This window comes from Martes martes (assembly GCF_963455335.1).
Source record: "Martes martes genome assembly, chromosome: 9".
NCBI classification, from domain to species: domain Eukaryota; kingdom Metazoa; phylum Chordata; class Mammalia; order Carnivora; family Mustelidae; genus Martes; species Martes martes.
This window is the reverse complement of record NC_137896.1, coordinates 21,438,196-21,457,163: the sequence shown is the minus strand read 5'-3', so window position 1 is coordinate 21,457,163 and position 18,968 is coordinate 21,438,196. Positions and strand designations below refer to the sequence as shown.

The window sequence follows — 18,968 nt, the reverse complement described above, 5'->3', positions numbered from 1 at the left end:
TGATTTCATCTTAAAAACTAAACCAAGGAATAGACATTTAAAAAATTCTTTAACTACTAAAATGTTTAAAAGGCACTTGAAATATTGCTTTCCAGTCCAACTCAAAATACGCTGTTAACTACATTTTGGATAAATGTTAAAAAAATAAAAAAGCACATAATTTTGGTGCAATTTTTTGTGTAACTTGATACTTTCCATCTACAGGGCTGAAAGTTTTGAAGGATAGAGCCCCTAACACTCTGCCACCTGAAAGTGCTTTTATCATAGAAATAGGAAGGGCATTAATGATTTGCTCTCTCACTGACAACATCCTGTAGTCGTTTAAGCAAAACATCATCATTTTCTTGACAGAGGCGTTTGGCAGGTGATTCTGCATCACCATCGATGGCTATTGCTCGCTTCTTGGTTCTCTGTTCACCCTGCCTTATCATATTGTTGATATCTTTTAAACTCTGCAAAATAGAGGACATGTGTAAGTAAAAAGGGGGAAAAAGAGGAAATAACAGCAAGGGACTAATAAGCTAACTGTTTTCTCCAGTACTCTATCCAAAGCTCAACAGTAGGGTAGAGATTATTATTTTTTTTAAAGATTTATTTAGTTATTTATTTGACACAGAGAGAGAGAGAGAGAGAGATATCACAAGTAGGCAGAGAGGCAGGCAGAGAGAGAGGGGGAAGCAGGCTCCCCGCTGAGCAGAGAACCTGATGCAGGGCTCAATCCCAGGACCCTGAGATCACGACCTGACTCGAAGCCAGAGGCTTAACCCATTGAGCCACCCAGGCGCCCCTTTTCTTAACTTTTTAAGTAATTTCTACACCGAACATGGAATTCAAACTTACAACCCAAGATCAAGAGTCACAGGCTCCATTGACTGAGTTAGCCAGGTGTCCCAGAGATTATTTTTTGAATCTAGACTAACCTAATAAGGATGATGAGAACTCATTTTCTCATGGCTTTGAAGATTGGATTGACCTTGGGACGCCTGGGTAGCTTAGTCGTTGAGCGTTTGCCTTTGGCTCAGGGCATGGTCCCAGGGTCCTGGGATCAAGACCCACATCGGGCTCCCTGCTTGGCGGGAAGCCCGATTCTCCCTCTCCCTTCTCCCTCTCCCACTCCCCCTGCTTGTGTTCCTGCTCTCACTGTGTCTCTCTCTGTGTCAAATAAATAAATAAATAAAATCTTAAAAAAAATTTGATATTATTATATTTATTAGTAGTAACTTTGCAGACAAAGAGCAAGATTAAAGATTACTAACTGGTAATCTGAAATCCAATTTTTAACACACGTATAGGTTGTTTCGGAGTAAGTCTATGTGTACCTTACCTTAGAAGGGCTGCCATTGAACCTATATAGCAGAGCACTCCTTGGTGTAAGGCCTGACCCATTCTTATGTGGGGAAACATAAACGGAGTGTTGCTGGGAAATGCGTCGTGGTGAGCCTGGTTGTTGCTTAATACGTGGAAAAGGAGAGAGAGGTGGAGCTTCCATCTGAAATAACCAAAAGTAAATTTTTGTAAGATAAGTTTCTTTTTTTTGAATCCCACCACTTTGTGTTTTCTTGTTCTTCTTCTTTTTTTTTTTAAAGTAGGTTTCATGCCCAACAGGGAGCTTGAACTCACGTACCCAAAATCAAGAGTTGCATCCTCTACTAAATGAGCCAGCCAGGCACCCCATATTTTTAATCTTTTTTTAAAATGGTATGTCTTACTTTTTTTTTTTTTTTAAGACTTTGTTTATTTGAATGAAAGGGGGAGAGAGAGAGAGGGTGAGGGTGTGCATGGGTGGGGTGAGGGGCAGAGGTAGGAGCAGACTTCCCACTGAGCAGGGAGCCTGAGGCAGGGCTTGATCCTGGGACTCCTGGATCATGACCTGAGTGGGTGCTTAACCCACTGAGCCACCCAGGTGCCCTCCATACTTTTATTCTCATTGAAATTTCTTAGTTAAGTGTCAGCAATACTGTAAGAGTTTATTTATGGCTGAAAAAAGAAAGACATGGTCCATTACCCCCTTGTTTTTCAACAATTACTAATGGATAAACTAAAATTTATTTTCCTGAATATTTTAGGAATCCTGAAGAATTCTGAGTGAGACGCCCAGAAGTGGTAAGCCAGCAGCACAGGAACCTCTTGATCATGAACAGAAAGTAGAGGCAAAGTAATCGATGTCCTAACACAAAAATAATCTTTCTCTACACACACACACACACACACACACACACACACACACGCACACTAACCAAAGTAGGAGCAGAGGGAATAAAAAAGAGACAGAACTTTCTGAGCCAGGAGAATGAGTTCCAACATGGAAAAAATCTGTTAGGGAAAGGGTTAAGACTCTATATTGAAATGCGAATGATTTAGAAATAGAGGAGCAGGTACTACACTTGACTTTAATATTCTGTATAATGTTTCCATTCTGGAATAAATGGAGACGGCTCCTTAATTAATAATTTCATTCATCATCTTTACTTGAAGCTAATAAAATTCTTTTTTTTTTTTAAAGCAGGCTCCATGCCCAGTCTGGAGCCCAGCGTGGGACTTGAACTCACAGCCTGGAGATTAAGACCTGAGCTGAAATCAAGAGAAACTAAACTGAGTCATCCAGGTGCCCCTAATAAAAGTAGTTCCAGGGGCGCCTGGGTGGCTCAGTGGGTTAAGGCCGCTGCCTTCGGCTCAGGTCATGATCCCAGCGTCCTGGGATCGAGCCCCGCATCGGGCTCTCTGCTCAGCAGAGAGCCTGCTTCCTCCCTTCTCTCTCTGCCTGCCTCTCTGCCTACTTGTGATCTGTCTGTCAAAAAAAAAAAAAAAAAAAAAAAGTAGTTCCAATTGGCTAATGATAATCATACTCATGGCAGGGGAGATGGAACTGATAGAACTGAATGAACAGTCAAAATCTCTGAGAATAGTCACAGACTACACTCCCTGAAAGGGACAAGGGCAGTGAGGGACAAGGACAAGAGATACAAATACACATATATGGCTACTGGCTAGATGCAGTTTCTTCTAGGTCCCTCTACAACTCATGTCTAGTTTCGTATAAACCTCAGTTTATACACTGGTGATACTTTCACAGACTTTCTGGTACTTCCTAATCTCCATAAAAATGTCTTAGTGTTGCCTCTATTAATGATTCACGTCTTTTTATTTCCTTTTTTCTTTATCTTGAGAAAAAGTTATCTCATATATAAATATAACAAGATAAATCAAAACAAAGGGAAAAAATGATCAGAATTGATTTCATTTTTCCATATTCTCATCTAGTACTTGCCCATATGTTAACATAATTTCCAGCAACATAATCACAGTATGGATAACATTTCCATGATTTCCCCTGGTCTGTGTTGTATCAATGCCTTAAACACTAATTACTAGCTTTTTTTCCTCATACATAATGTATCAGTGGCACTTTGCCTCTGAAACACTTACTTAGTAAGCTCACAGTACTCCCAACTATGACTATAAATATTCATACAGTAAAATATAAAACGTACCACATGGTCCTGATTTGACAAGTCGTATTTCAGTGCAAATGACTTCACTCTTCCTACATATATTGTATTGTAAAATTTGATAAGATCACCTCTTTCCTCTTTCACTGGTCCATTGGAACAGTCAGGTGTTTTTGTAGCATCTTCCAAGTCTGTTGAAAGAATTCAGTGTTATGATAGATGCACTTTAATATATAAAGTGGTGATTTGAATTACAACTCTCTCCACAACATAAAAAAAATCGAGTTAACACAAATCTTTATGTAAAGCAATTACTGTTTTTAGAAAAGGTTCAGAAATCCATTTATATGATGTATAAATTAAATTGGAATCCTGAGAAATGCAAATATGTAAACTTATGCTACTATATTTTACTCTAGATATTACTTCAGCAAGAGATGTTTTCACAACATTTTTGAGCTCACTGTCACTGGTGGCCAGAGGGACACTAGCTCTGGACTGGGATTTAGCTAAACTGAGCTCCAGAGTATGGATGGCTGTGGCAAATCATGAGCTTTGGGTAACAAAAGGCCTGCAGATATTCATAATGGCTCTTTGAGGAAGGTGGACAGACTCTAAAAAGGTAAAGCATACCCTCATAGGTGAAGGAAGAAGCAAGATAAATTGCTTGTGTTTATTTTTCTGCAAATACAAGGCAGGTGATTAAGTGTTCTAAGAGCCTTATTTTCCCCAAGCACAACAGAAACGTTGGTGCTCAGTTTACAGTTAGCATCCTCAGTTATAAAATGATAGCTTGCATTGAGGTGCTTTCCTATTTACTGTGTTGCTCTGGGATAGCTTACTGCACCATGAGGAACTTTACCTTACTCTTTCTTTGGGAAGAGTATTACAAACCATTGTCTACTTGAACATGTAAGAATCATCTGCTTACAGGAGTTAAGAAAACCCCTGGCAGTTAAAAATAATTCAGCACAGGGGCAGGTGGCTGTTGGCTGAACATCTACTTTTGGCTCTGGTCATGTTCCTGGGGTCTTGGGATCAAGTCTTGCATGAGGTTCCTTGCTCAGCTGGGCATCAGCTTCACCCTCTGCCCCTCCGCCCCATGTTCTCTTTCTCAAATAAATAAAATCTTAAAAAAAAAAAAAATTCTGCATATGAAAAAAAAGTTCTCATTCTCAATACACTGGCCTGCAAACACTGCAAACATGGATAAAAGCATCCTTCCGTCCTAGGAAAACCAGACAACTCAAACATAGTCCAAGGGCCAAGCAGCCCCAGGGAACTATAGGGATCTCAGTCACAATTTGGATGTCTTTTTTTCACTCTTTGTATTTAAAAAAAATTTTTTTTTAATTTTAAAGATTTTATTTATTTATTTGACAGACAAGTAGGCAGAGAGGCAGGCAGAGACAGAGAGAGGGGGAAACAGGCTCCCTGCTGAGCAGAGAGCCTGATGTGGGGCTTGATCCCAAGACCCTGGGATCATGACCTGAGCCGAAGGCAGAGGCTTAAATCCACTGAGCCACCCGGGGGGCCACTACTCTTGGTATTTTTAAAAAATTTTATTTATGTTTTAAAATATTTATTTACTTATTTATTTGAGACTGTACTTACACATGCGTGGCAGGAGGGGCAGAGGGAGAGGGAGAGAATCTCAGGTAGACTCCCTGATGAGTGAGGAGCCTGATGTGGGGCTCAATCTCACCACCTTGAGATCACGACCTGAGCCAAAATCAGAAGTTGGACCCTTAACTGACTGAACTACCCAGGCATCACTTTTTTTTTTTTTTTAGTTTATTTATTTTTAGCAATCTCTACACCCAGTGTGGGGCTGAAACTCACAATCCTGAAATCAAGACTCTCATGCTCTTTCTACTGAGCCAGTGAGACACCCCTCTTGCTATTTAAAAAAAAATTTTTATTTAATTTTTATTATTATTGTTACTTAAATATTTTATTTATTTGAGAGAAAGAGAGCACAAGCAGCAGGGGGGAGGAGCAGAGAGAGAAGCAAGCTCCCCGCCAAGCAGGGAGCCCAATGCAGAACTTGATCCCTGGACCCTGGGGATCATAACCTGAGCTGAAGGCAGATGCTTAACTGACTGAGCCACCCAGGCACCCAATTATTATTTTTTTTAAGTAAGCTCTATGCCCAATATAGGGCTTGAGCTCATGACTCCAAGATCAAGGGTCACATGTCTACCAACTGAACCAGAAAGGTGCCTCTCTTGCTATTCTGAAGGATTTTAATAGGTGGGAAAAAGCTATGAGGTTAAAGTAAGTTAAGGAAATGGTGCATTATTATACCCTCTCTTGGAAATTCAGAATCCATGTTAGTACATTAAAGGCTCTGAGAAGGGGTGCCTGAGTGCTCAGTCAATTAAGCATCTGCCTTCAGCTCAGGTCATGATCCCAGAGTCCTGGGATCGAGCCCCACATTGGGCTCCAGCAGAGAGCCTGCTTGTCCCTATCCTCCTTGCTTGTGCTCTCTCTCTCAAATAAATAAATAAAATCTTAAAAAAGGCTCCGAGAATTTTTGCAGTTGGAAAAAAACACATATTCATTTTAATTCCATGCTTCTCAAATTTTTTATGCATAGTCCCCCTTCCCTGTAACACCTCCTACCACCTAATGAACACTATTTTCAAGGCATATTGGCTTGGTAACGGGAGTTGTAGGTTATTCTCACGACATGGATCAATTAAAATTATTTAATATTCTTCTTGAATTAGAAATTTCTGGACATACAGACTATACATAGTATTCATATTTGTGTGTCATTCCAATTCTGGTCGTTAACATTTACATAAGGTTAAGAAGCTCTATTTATGGGGTGCCTGGGTGGCTCAGTGGGTTAAAAGCCTCTGCCTTCAGCTCGGGTCAAGATCTCAGGATCCTGGGATAGAGTCCTGCATTGGGCTCTTTGCTCAGCAGGAAGCCTGCTTCCCACCCACCCCCAACCACCTCTCTGCCTACTTGTGATCTCTCTCTGTCAAATAAATAAATAAAATCTTAAAAAAAAAAAATGGACACTTCTGTGCCATCTCCAAAAAAAGAAAAAAAAAGAAGCTCTATTTATTTTGAAGGAATCAAGCATTTAAAACTCTCTCAACCTTGGTGGGGCGCCTGGCTGCCTCAGTCAAGAGAGCATGCAACACTTGATCTCTGGGTTGTGGGTTCGAGTCCCATGTCGGGTGTATTACTTAAAAATAAAATCTTTTTTTTTAGAAGATTTTATTTATTTATTTGACAGAGATCATAAGTAGGCAGAGAGGCAGGCGGAGCGGGTGGGGGGCAGGCTCCCTGCTGAGCACAGAGCCTGATGCGGGGCTCGATCCTAGGACCCCGAGATCATGACCTAAGCTGAAGGCAGAGGGTTAATTAACCCACTGAGCCACCCAGGAGCCCCAAAAATAAAATAAGAAAAATTTTTAAAGATCTTATTTATTTATTTGACGTTTAATAACTGAGCCACCCAGGCACCCCTATTTTAAAAGATTTTTAAAATTTATTTTGAGAGGGGCACCTGGGTGGCTCAGTGGGTTAAAGCCTCTGCCTTCGGCTCAGATCATCATCCCAGGGTCCTGGGATCGAGCCCCACATCAGGCTCTCAGCTCCGCAGGGAGCCTGCTTCCTCCTCTCTCTCTGCCTGCCTCTCTGCCTACTTGTGATCTCTGTCTGGCAACTAACTAACTAACTAACCAAATAACTAAGTAACTAACTAACTAACTAAATAACTAAACACCTAACTAAATAAATAACTAAATAACTAACTAAATAACTGAATAGCTAACTAAATTAATTAATTAAAATAAATATTAAAAAAAGAAAATTTATTTTGAGAGACAGAGAGAGCAAGCGCGCGCGTGCGCGAGCACGCACCTGTGAGCAGGGGGAGGGATAGAGGGAGAGAGAGAATCTCAAGCTGACTCCACACCAAGTGCAGAGCGCCTGGCACGGAGCTTCATCTCACAACACTGATATCATGATCTAAGCTGAAACCAAGGGTCAGATGTTCAACCACCTGAGCCACTCAGGTGCCCTGACCCTGATAATTTTGTGATGAAATCAGTGAACTATTATGGCCTCATGATCCTCCCTACTGCTCCCATGAATAAGAGGAATGTCTTTTTGGATTATCATATAACTACCGTCAAGCAATTAAAATGTGATTTTATAACCACATTTATATAAATTATTAGTGAATGAGAATGTTTTCATTGTTTCTTTTTTGAATGTGTGACCTAGTCTTCAACATTTCAAGTATTTTATTTTTAACACTTTTAAAAAAATATTTTATGTATTTGTTTGACATAGAGAGAGAGCACATAATAAGCAGGGGGAGCAGCAGGCAGAGGGAGAGAGAGCACATAAGCAGGGGGAGCAGCAGGCAGAGGGAGAGAGAGAAGCAGGCTCCCCACTGAGCAGAGAGCCTGATGTGGGGATGACCTGAACCAAAGGCAGGCGCCTAACCAACTGAGCCACCCAGACACCCCTGAAAGTTTTTTTTTTTTTTTTAAAGACTTTATTTATTTGACAGACAGAGATCACCAGTAGGCAAAGAGGCAGGCAGAGAGAGGGGAGGAGGAAAAGCAGGCTCCCTGCTGAGCAGAGAGCCAGATTCGGGGCTCGATCCCAGGACCCTGGGATCATGACCTGAGCCAAAGGCAGAGGCTTTAACCCACTGAGCAACCTAGGTGCCCCACCCCTGAAAGTTTTATTTAACTAATCTCTACACTGAAAATGGGGCTCAAACTTAGGACCCTGTGATAGGAGTTACATGCTCCTCCAACTGAGCCAGCCAAGCACCCCTAACGTATTTTATTTATTTATTTTTGAGAGATTGAGAGAGACTGAGAGGGGGAGAGAGGGGAAGAAGGAGAGAAAGAATCTTAAGCAGGTTCCATGCCCAGTGTGGAGCTCGAGGTAGGGCTTAATCTCACAATCCTGAGATCATGACCTGAGCTGAAATTAAGAGTCAGATGGTTAACTGCTTAACCAACTGGGCCATCCAGGTGCCCTCTACAAAGTACTTTAAATAAAGAATATGGCCTTAGACAAATTAGCTTTTAAGGAAAAAAAAAAAAACATTTAAAATTCCATACTCATTAATAAAATACAGTAAATTTTATGTTACTTAAAAAAATAATAATAGCTATTACTTACTGAGGTCTTAGTATAAGCAGATCTTGTATTAAACATCACATACACATCATTCTTTGTAATCCTTAAAACAAGGCACTGAAGAAGTATTGTAGTTTTCAATGTACTATTATAATACACTTGAGTATTATATTTGTGTTACTTAAACTATAATCTGGGTCTCTCAAGTTTTCTTTTTCTTTAAAGATTGTATTTAGGGGCGCCTGGGTGGCTCAGTGGGCTAAAGCCTCTGCCTTCGGCTCAGGTCATGATCCCAGGGTCCTGGGATCGAGCCGCGCATCGGGCTCTCTGCTCAGCAGGGAGCCTGCTTCCTCCTCTCTCTCTCTGCATGTCTCTCTGCCTACTTGTGATCTCTGTCTGTCAAATAAATAAATAAAATCTTTTTTTTTTTTTAAAGATTTTATTTATTTGACAGACAGAGATCACAAGTAGGCAGAGAGGCAGGCAGAGAGAGGAAGGGGAGCAGGCTCCCTGCTGAGCAGAGAGCCCGATGCGGGGCTCGATCCCAGGACTCTGGGATCATGACCTGAGCCAAAGGCCGAGGCTTTAGCCCACTGAGCCACCCAGGAGCCCCTAAATAAATAAAATCTTTAAAAAAAAAAAAAAGATTGTATTTATTTGAGAGAGAGTGAGAGAGAGAGCTCACACAAGAGTGTGGGGGAGGGGCAGAGTGGAAGACAGAGGGACGAGCAGACTGCATGCTGATCTCAGAGACCCAGGCAGGCTCAACTCCACGAAACTGAGATCATGACCTGAGCTGAAATCAAGAGTTGGTCGCTCAACTGACTAAGCTACACAGGAGCCTCTCAAGTTTTCTAATCAATAAGGCCAGTTTGCGGGGCGCCTAGGTGGCTCAGTTAGTTGAGCATCTGCCTTCAGCTCGGGTCATGGTCCCAGGGTCCTGGGATCAAGCCCTGCATCAGGCTCCTTGCTCATTGGGAGGTCTGCTTCTCTCTCCCTCTCCCACCGCTTGTGTTCCCTCTCTCTCTGTCTTTCTCTCTGTCAAATAAATAAAATCTTAAATAAAAAATCTGCTAACAATAATGAAGAACGCATGGTCCATGAGTGAATTGGTTTTTTATTTTATTTTTTATAGATTTTATTTATTCATTTATTTGTCAGTGAGCGAGAGAATACACACAAGCAGGCAGAGTGGCAGGCAGAGGCAAGGAGAGAAGCAGGCACCTCCCCGAGCAAGGAGCCCAATGCGGGACTCAATCCCAGGACCCCAGGATCATGACCTGAGCCGAAGGCAGCGGCTTAACCAACTGAGCCACCCAGGCGTCCCTGAATCGGTGTTTTAATCAGGAAGCTCATTTGCAAGAGGTGGCTACTACAAGGGTTTCTGTTAGGCATATCTCAATCAAAGGCCAATGCTGTGCTAATTAACATATTCAGTGTCAGAAATGGGTTTTTATTGATGAAAATAGTAAGCATTTATTACCTATGCCTAATGCTTAAAACGGCGTTGGGGAAATTAGAAGTATTTATTTATTGAAAAGTTTTTATTTATTCATTTACTTATCTCTACACCCAATGTGGGGCTCAAACCTACAACCCCAAGATCAAGAGTCTCTTGCTCCACCAACTGAACCAGCTAGGTGCTCTTCTAGGACATTATTACTGAAGAATTTTTTGGTAAGGTCTTTAAAGTTCAGATCCCAGTAAACACCATAATGATCATGGATATTTATGTGATTAAAAAAGAGTCTCTGACTCAGCCAATTTTCTCTAAGAATTATTCTAAGGATGTGGATCAAAGATTAAGCTATAGTGATGTTCCTCATAAAGCTATGTATAATGGTTAACAATCTTAATGTCTCACACTGGTGCTCAGGTGGCTCAGTTGGTTAAGTGTCGAACTCTCGATTTCAGCTCAGGTCATGATCTCAGGGTCCTGGGACTGAGCCCTGTGTCAGGCTCCATGCTCAGTGTGGGGTCTGCTTGTCCCTCTCCTCTGCTCCTCCCTCCGTTCTCTCTCTTAAAAAGAAAATGTCTCACGCTGTGGAATTCGATAAATCATGGCACATGTGACAAACACGTACACAATAAGTAATGGAAAGCTGAGACAAGGAAAAGATGGGCGGAAGAGGCATTTTCACAACTTATCAAATGAATAATCACTGTCTGATTTTCCTTTCTTTGAAAAAAATTTACTAGTGCCTCAAGTCCTAGCATGATGGTAACAACAGGGTGGCAACTTTGCTGGTGGTGGCAGAATACGTATTAATGAACAAGATATTTCACTAATTGTCACCCCAGACAGATCACTGACACTGATCACTGATTACTTTCCCTATAATTCAGATTTATTTAAAAAATTTATTAAGAGCCTTTTATGTGTTTTATTGATGTATGTAAATAGACTATGAAACTTCTAAAACACAACTAACAGGTGACAAATTAATAGTTTCAACTTACAACCTCTTTGGAGGGAGGCAACTGACCCATATTTATCTCACTTGTTTCTTCCCAAATGCATTTACATACGCATTATCTATCCCACCTACATCATTGATTCCATGTTGCCTGACACCCACTGCATTAGATACAATGTAATCAAAGGTATATTACAGGACACCTGGGTGGTCTGTCCGTTAAGCCTCTACCCTTAGCTCAGGTCACGATCCCAGGGTCCTAGGACTGGTCCTGCAACAGGCTTCTTGCTCAGCAGGGAGCCTGCATCTCCCTCTGCCTGCAGCTCCCCGCTCCTGTGCGTTCTCTCTCTCTCTCTCTGACATTTAAATAAGTGAAATCTTAAAAAAAAAAAGATATGTTACATATAGAATATTAAATTGGGCAACTTACCACAATCTGTCATTTCAAAATCACCATTTATGTTTCTACTGTATGCCACAACTTCTCTTGGAATGCTTTTCAACAGTACACTTCTATAAACCTATAGGTCAGAGTAGGAAAAAAAGAAATGCTGAGTCACAAAGAGGCACAGGTTAAGCAAAACCAAAATAAGAAGAAAAAATAGGATGCCAGTGGAAAGCTATTTGTTTGTATGGGTGATAATCAAGGGAAAAGTGTTATTAGCCTGGTAAATGGAGATTACAGCAAATATCTTTACCTAAACCATGCCATTACAGGAGTTTACCAAATAGAAGACTTGAGTTAGTAAGTAGCAACTAAACACTGATGAGGTTTGCCAAATAAAAGCAACTTCAAATATCTGAGCTTGTTTTTCCTTTTTAATTCCTTACATGAGAATTGTCTGGTCTCATTAAGGCTTGTTTCCATCTCATTTCCATCTCCTTTCAGATGGCCACAGGAAAATCTGTTTCCCTTCCTTCCTCTAAATTCCTTCCTACCTCCAATACAGCTAAAAGGCATGATCTGTTTCCGGTCATCCTATGGGTACTGGTGATGAGAGAATATTTAGGAAGCTCTGGCTTGGTCCATTCTGGATCCACACTAACTTCACCTTAATGATCTTTGGGGATAATCTGGACCTCTCCAGGCTCTGCTCCTGAAGGAATTTTCTGAAGGGTCCAGAAAATCTTAGGCTGTCACAGGATATAACAAATGCCTGTACCAGCTCTTCTAATGTCTCTATTACCACCACTGTATTTTGGGACTTAGGTAAAGAAGTGAAACCATATGTGGGCTCTTTTAGAAAGGGGTGTGACTACCAGTACTTGAATATGGGATATCTGAGCAGCCACAACTTTCCTCCTAAGATGGCAGATCACCAAGGCCAGAAAAGAGGCCATTATGCTCTCTAGAGCACAGGAACCAGGCTCTCTAGTGGCCAACGCCTAAAGGTAGCCTAATCTTGTGTTCTTCAAGTACAGTAATTATGAATAATATGGAGATAACAGTCATTAAACACTATGTGCCAGGCCAATAGGCTAATATTTTATATTTCCATGACTGAAAGGCTGTATAGGATTTTCACCATGGCTATCACAAAACAAAATTATCAAAAATGCTTGATACCTATTTAATGATGAAAACATTAAGATTCTTAGTAAACGGCAAAAGAAGCTGGACTTAATAAATCCTCAAATTTCACTGGATTTAAACATCATTAGGGACTCAAGTCTCATACAATTAGAGAATATTATTATTATACATACTTTTCATTGGATTTTTTTTTTTTTTTTAATAAAAGTAGGCTCCATGCCCTATGTGGGGCTTGAACTCATGACCCCGAGACCAAGAGTCACATGCTCTACTGACTGAACCAGCCAGGTGCCCCTCATCAAATTTTTTGTGACAAATGTCCCCATTGTACAAATGAGCAAATGGTATAGGAGAACATGTAAGAAGTATATGCAAATATACGGACGAGTCAGAAATAGGCAATTTCCTGGCTTTTACTGAAACTGTCTTTAGGAGTTTAATGGTATGCATTAAACTAAAAAATCTAAAGTATAGTAAAACTGTAAAAGAAGTTTACCTTTTGTATGACTTGTCAACAGAGAAACAGTACAAATCTATTTTTGGACAGGAGAAAAAATAATGTAACTCACATGACTATTAGCCTGGGGCTGATTCCTGTAACTTTTCATTATTTCTTGAAAAGTTCTTTCTTCTTTTGTTACCTAAGGAAAATAAAAACTGCATTTATCAATTGCTCTTAGAAGAAAAATGGCTCTGAACAAAAACTTCAATTACAGGTTGGCATTGAGAGCAGTCTTGCAGAAAGCCATTAACCCCAGGCCAGTCCATGACTAAAAACTACTACCATTTATGATTTTTACTACCTTCAAAGTTCAGGCTTTGTGGCCTGTGGGGACTCGGCTAATAGTTTCATTAATCAAAAGCACTGATATTGTTATGGTATAACTCTACTGAAAATGCATTTCTTTTTATAAGAAGAATGATACAAGAAAACTCAGATCTGTTGCATACCCTGTAGTCTCTGATGTTATTAGCTTTTAAATTACTTACTTAAAAGTAAATTAACTACATACCAAAGGACAGAAAATGTCTTGCGGTGATTGCAAGAAAACTGAGCAGTTATTATAGGATGAGGTTTTTAACACTTTAGGACAGCTTATAGGGTTTCTAATGCTTAGACAGAAAAGTTACAGTGGGGGCCAAAATGAAGAAAATGGATTAGTGACCCGTAAAGGTATCCTTTCTGGCCTATTTATTATAAAGTTTACTTAAGTTATTCCTTCCCTCTGCTTCACTGAAGTCCATTAGCACTAAATCTGTTCTCTATGATGAGCTAGAAATGGCAAAGCCTGAACTATGATAGTTCTCTGGAAAACACAAATGTTAATAACATTTATTAATATCTATTTTGTATAGAGATTTTAAAAAGGGATTGTGAGAGAGGAGTCAAAAAGGAGTCTGAAAACATATTCTCTGCCTCAAAAAGCTTAAAAATTAGGTCTTAACTATGTACACGTACTAGGACTGCCAGTGTGGCCAATATGGTCCAGACCAAAGTTATAGGTGATTGTTTCAGATATATCAAAATTTTAAAAAGCAAGTAAGATATGTTATTTTATGACTGGAAACATTCAACGTTGTAGCAACTAGAATGTAAAATGCTCTTCTGAGGTGGTGCAACAAATTCCTAGAGAGTAATGTTACAGAAGCTATTTTATGAATTATGAATTCATTAAATTATAAAATAGGAAATCCTAGGTTGCCACTTATTAATTATGTAACTTTGACAAGTTACTTTCAGCTCTAGGCTTAGGCTACCAGCCTATAACACAATGATCATTTACTGTAAAGTACTAGATGGGAGGTATCACAGGGATGGGAGTGGAAATAGTATTGTCCACAGGAATAGTATGGAGAGCCACATACTACAAACAGTCTCTAAGATATTTTCCAATTTTATAACCAGTGTATTCTTATGATGTGGAAAATCTGATTATTATAAAGCGAAACGGAGAGTCCAGAGAATAGATGTAGTGGTTGGAAGTTACTAATTAATTAACAATGGTGGGCAGTGTTGGCATATAGCTTTTAAGGCAAAATAATAATCAAGCGCAAAAGATTTTCACTACATGCTTCAAAAATGGGTAACTAGAACAAAGAGCTTCCCCCAGCTTATACATTACCTTTGCCATGATGTAAAAGGCACAAAGGAGCAGCTGATCCAAATGTCTATCTTTCATTAGATCAGGGCAGTGAACTAAAGTGAATTCAAAACACGTCCATATCTTCCTTCGTAACTCATTTGAAACATCCAATTTTAAACATAAATCACGTAAGCGTACACTTGCCAAATGATAGACCTAAGATGGAAGGTAGTACGTTGATGCAAAAAAAAAACCAGTAAATAATTTCTCTAATTTATCTCTTAATGTGAACATGGGCTTTCAGGCCAAGATTAACAAAATACCTAGGCTGTTGATAAATGTTATCTAAAATTACATACAATTTCTGTTCTATAGTACTAGTTCACTGCTATGGCAGAAAACTATAGATTATTATTATTTTAAAAATATTTTTAAAAGATTTTATTTATTTTGTCAGAGAGAGAGAAAGAGAGTGAGCAGGGGGAGTGGCAGGCAGAGGGAGAAGCAGGCTCCCTGCTGGGAAAGGAGCTGGGTGTGGGACTTGATCCCAGGTCCCTGAGACTATGACTTGACCCAGAGGCAGATGATTAACCGACTGAGCCATCTAGTCATCCCAGAAGACTGCAGATTAAAACAAAATTCTCTTTAGAAAACCATTTAAAAATTCTTTTGGAAAAGATGTCTTCTATGCTGTCATCTATGTGAAGTAAGAAACACTAAAATGCAAGATTTACTTGCATCATAACCATAATGAATACATAATTTTTCAAGTGTTCAGAAATCCCCCCCACCCTTTTTTGTTCAGATAAAATTCAGATAAAATTGCTAGAAAGTCTAAAATGTCAGATAATAGGGGTGCCTGGCTGGCTCAGTTGGTGGAGCATACAACTCTTGATTGTGGGGTTGTGGGTTCAAGCCCCAGGCTGGGTGTAGAGATTACTTAAAAATACGATCATGAGGGGCACCTGGGTGGCTCAGTGGGTTAAAGCCTCTGCCTTCGGCTTGGGTCATGGTCCCAGGGTCCTGGGATAGAGCCCCGCCTCAGGCTCCCTGCTTGGCAGGGAGCCTGCCTCCTCCTCTCTTTCTCTCTGCCTGCCTCTCTGCCTACTTGTGATCTGTCAAACAAATAAATAAAATAAAATAAATAAATAAAATGTAAAATAAAATAAAATAAAATAAAATGTTTGATTTCAAGAATGAGTCAGAAAGCAAAACCCTGGGGCGCCTGGGTGGCTCAGTCAGTTAAGCATCTGCCATTAGCTCAGGTCATAATCCCAGGGTCCTGGGATAGAGCCCGGCAGAGAGCTCCCTGCTCAGCAGGGAGCCTGCTTCTCCCTCTTCCTCTGCCATACTCCCTGCTTGTGTGCTCTCTCTCTCTGTCAAATAAATAAATAAAATCTTTAAAAAAAGAAATTAAAAAAAAAAAAAAAAAGCAAAACCATTTAAGAAACTTCCTATTCTACGTTGTTTTCACAAGCATATAAATGTATTACTAAAGTAAATGAGATACCAAGTTTTTTGTTTCTGTTGTTTCTAAGTACATCAGAGTAAATTCAGTTCAATGCCATGAGCCTTTCATTTTTACAGTCTTTATAAGAACTGATACTAATGCAAATGACCTGAAGGTTCTGCAAGATTCTAAAATGGTTTCCAATCACCCAAGAAGAATTATGTTTTACTGTTTTAAAAACTGGTACCCTGCTGTGGTATTCCTAAATCATACTACTCTGTTTGAACTAAGTCTTTAAATTTAAATGTTCAGGGAAAAATAATGAAAAGAGTCAGGTATCCCTTATATAAAAGTATCTCTGGCAGGAACATAATCCACAGATTAGAGTTTAAAAACAAATGTAAGCTATCCAAAACACTAATCTGACAGAAAGACAAGTGGTTGACTCCAAAGCCACAACTGATTAATTTTATAGCAAACTCATTTTCTGTATCCTATCTCCTTATTTCTGGTCCAGCAGGCCAAGAGATAAACAGAATCCATTTGGGTCAGAGTAGTGGGAAAGATGCTAGAACTTTGTATTTGTGATAGGAAAAGAAAGATACAGTCCTAGTTAAAAAGATAAAAAATAATATGTAATTAGATAATACTTTTTTTTTTTTAATTTTATTTATTCATTTGACAGACAGAGATCACAAGCAGGCAGAGAGGCAGCAGAGAGGGAGAGAGGAGGAAGCAGGCTCCCCGCCGAGCAGAGAGCCCGATGCGGGGCTCGATCCCAGGACCCTGAGATCATGACCCCAGCCGAAGGCAGAGGCTTTAAACCACTGAGCCACCCAGGCGCCCCTAGATAATACTTCTTAAGTGTCTTTTACAGAGTTGATCCAATGAATTAAAGAAACATACTCTGGGAGTCGTCGTCTTCTACTTCTTTTTTTTTTTTTTTTTTAAGATTTTATTTATTTGACAGAGATCACAAGTAGGCAGAGAGGTAGGGGCGCCTGGGTGGCTCAGTGGGTTAAAGCCTCTGCCTTGGGCTCAGGTCATGATCCCAGGGTCCCGGGATTGAGCCCCGCATCGGGCTTTCTGCTCAGCGGGGAGCCTGCTTTCTCCTCTCTGCCTGCTTGTGATCTCTGTCTGTCAAATAAATAGATAAAATCTTTAAAAAAAAAAAAAAAAAGTAGGCAGAGAGGCAGACAGAGAGAGAGAGAGAGAGAGAAGCAGGCTCCCCACTGAGCAGAAAGTCCGGTGCGGGACTTGATCCCAGGACCCTGAGATCATGACCTGAGCCGAAGGCAGTGGCTTAACCCACTGAGCCACCCAGGCGCCCCCTTCTTTTTTTTTTTTTTTTTAAGATTTTATTTATTTATCTGACTGATAGAGTGAGAGAGCACAAGCAGGGGGAGCAGGAGAGGGAGAAATAGGCCCTGAGCAGGAAGCCTGATGCAGGACTTGATCCCAGGACCCTGGGATCATGACCTAAGCCAAAGGCAGATGCTTAACCATCAGAGTCACCCAAGTGCCCTACTGGAAGTTTTCTAACAAAAAATTCACAGAAAATTCTATTCTGGCACAGAACACCAGCAGCACACTGAATTCAGCATAGATAATAGCTGCAGTTTACTCAGGGAAGGGTTATTTTGAATTCACTATAGACATGGATAATTATGCTCTTTATAGATAAAGACATCCTATTAACTTTTAGGATAAAATTTTTCTAGCTTCTAATCTGTATCAAGCAGTCTATATTTATTTATTTATTAAAAAAAAAAAAGATTTTATTTATTTATTTATTTGACAATCAGAGATCACAAGTAGGCAGAGAGGCAGGCAGAGAGAGAAAGGCAGAGGCTTAACCCACTGAGTCGCCCAGGTGCCCCTAAAGCTTTATTTCTGTCAATCTCAGATTATCAAAATTTGTCATTTTGAACATTAAAAATAGGGAATAAATGGGAAAAAAAGTGCATTTTCCAACTCTGTTTTTAAAATAAGCCTTAGTTTGTGGCTCAGTAGGTTAAGCCTCTGCCTTTGGCTCGGGTCATGATCTCAGGGTCCTGGGATCAAGCCCTGCATTAGGCTCTCTGCTCAGCAGGGAGCCTGCTTCCCCCTCTCTCTCTCTGCCTGGTTCTCTGCCTACTTGTGATCTCTGTCAAATAAATAAATAAAATCTTTAAAAAAGAAAAAAAAAAAGAAAAAACAAAAAGCCTTAGAAAGGCACAAGGGGGAGATAGGATTTGGGGAGGTAGAGTAGAGGAGGCAGAGGGAAGAACAGAAAAGGGCAAGTTTTCAAGAATTATGATAAAAAAGACTAGAGGAAATAAACTTAAATTTGCATCAAAGATAATTTAGAAAAAATATTAATTTCTTAAAATGTTTAAGTCCTAAACCCTGGTCACAATGCTAAAACTCTCTGAAAAATAGTGCCTTCTTTTTCCTTTACAATTCTTAAGAATGGGCTAGCCAGCCAAGTTGTGGAGTAGACTAGAGAGATATCTTCCAGTTCTGGAATTTATTTCACAGAAGAGTCATGTTTGATTATAAAACCTGATTAACTCGTCTCTCTTATCAGAAGCTGACAGTGCTTTAAAAACAGGTAGGACAGAGGCACCTGGGTCGTACAGTTAGTTAAGAGTCCGCCTCTTGGTTTCAGCTCAGGTCATGATCTCAGGATCATGGGATAGAGCCCTGCGTGGGCCTCTCTGCTCATGTGAAGTCTGCTTATGACTCTTTCTCCCTTTTCTCCTCCCACCACCCCCTACCCTCTGCCTAAGCTCTCTCTTTCTCTAAAATAAATTAAAAAAATCTTAAAAAAAGAAAAAGATTATTTCAATTGAGGCAGAAAAAAATCTGAAAAATTCAAATCCTTTTTTTTCATAACACACTCAACAAACTAGGAATAGAAGAAAACTA

General features: G+C 40.0%; 1 protein-coding gene across 1 annotated transcript in view; it reads right to left on the bottom strand.

Moving 5' to 3' along the window:
* Window positions 1-281: 281 nt before the first annotated feature.
* The window catches only part of RBL1 (RB transcriptional corepressor like 1), a gene marked incomplete at its 3' end in the record, with an annotated part of 64,669 nt that continues 45,982 nt past the window's right edge, over window positions 282-18,968 (bottom strand). The window contains exons 17-22 of the mRNA XM_080812704.1: window positions 14,648-14,824; window positions 13,094-13,165; window positions 11,421-11,511; window positions 3,492-3,640; window positions 1,325-1,489; window positions 282-452 (exon numbers count right to left, since the gene is read on the bottom strand). Coding sequence (XP_080668830.1) covers window positions 282-452; window positions 1,325-1,489; window positions 3,492-3,640; window positions 11,421-11,511; window positions 13,094-13,165; window positions 14,648-14,824 — 825 coding nt within the window. The remainder of the gene's footprint in view (window positions 453-1,324; window positions 1,490-3,491; window positions 3,641-11,420; window positions 11,512-13,093; window positions 13,166-14,647; window positions 14,825-18,968) is intronic.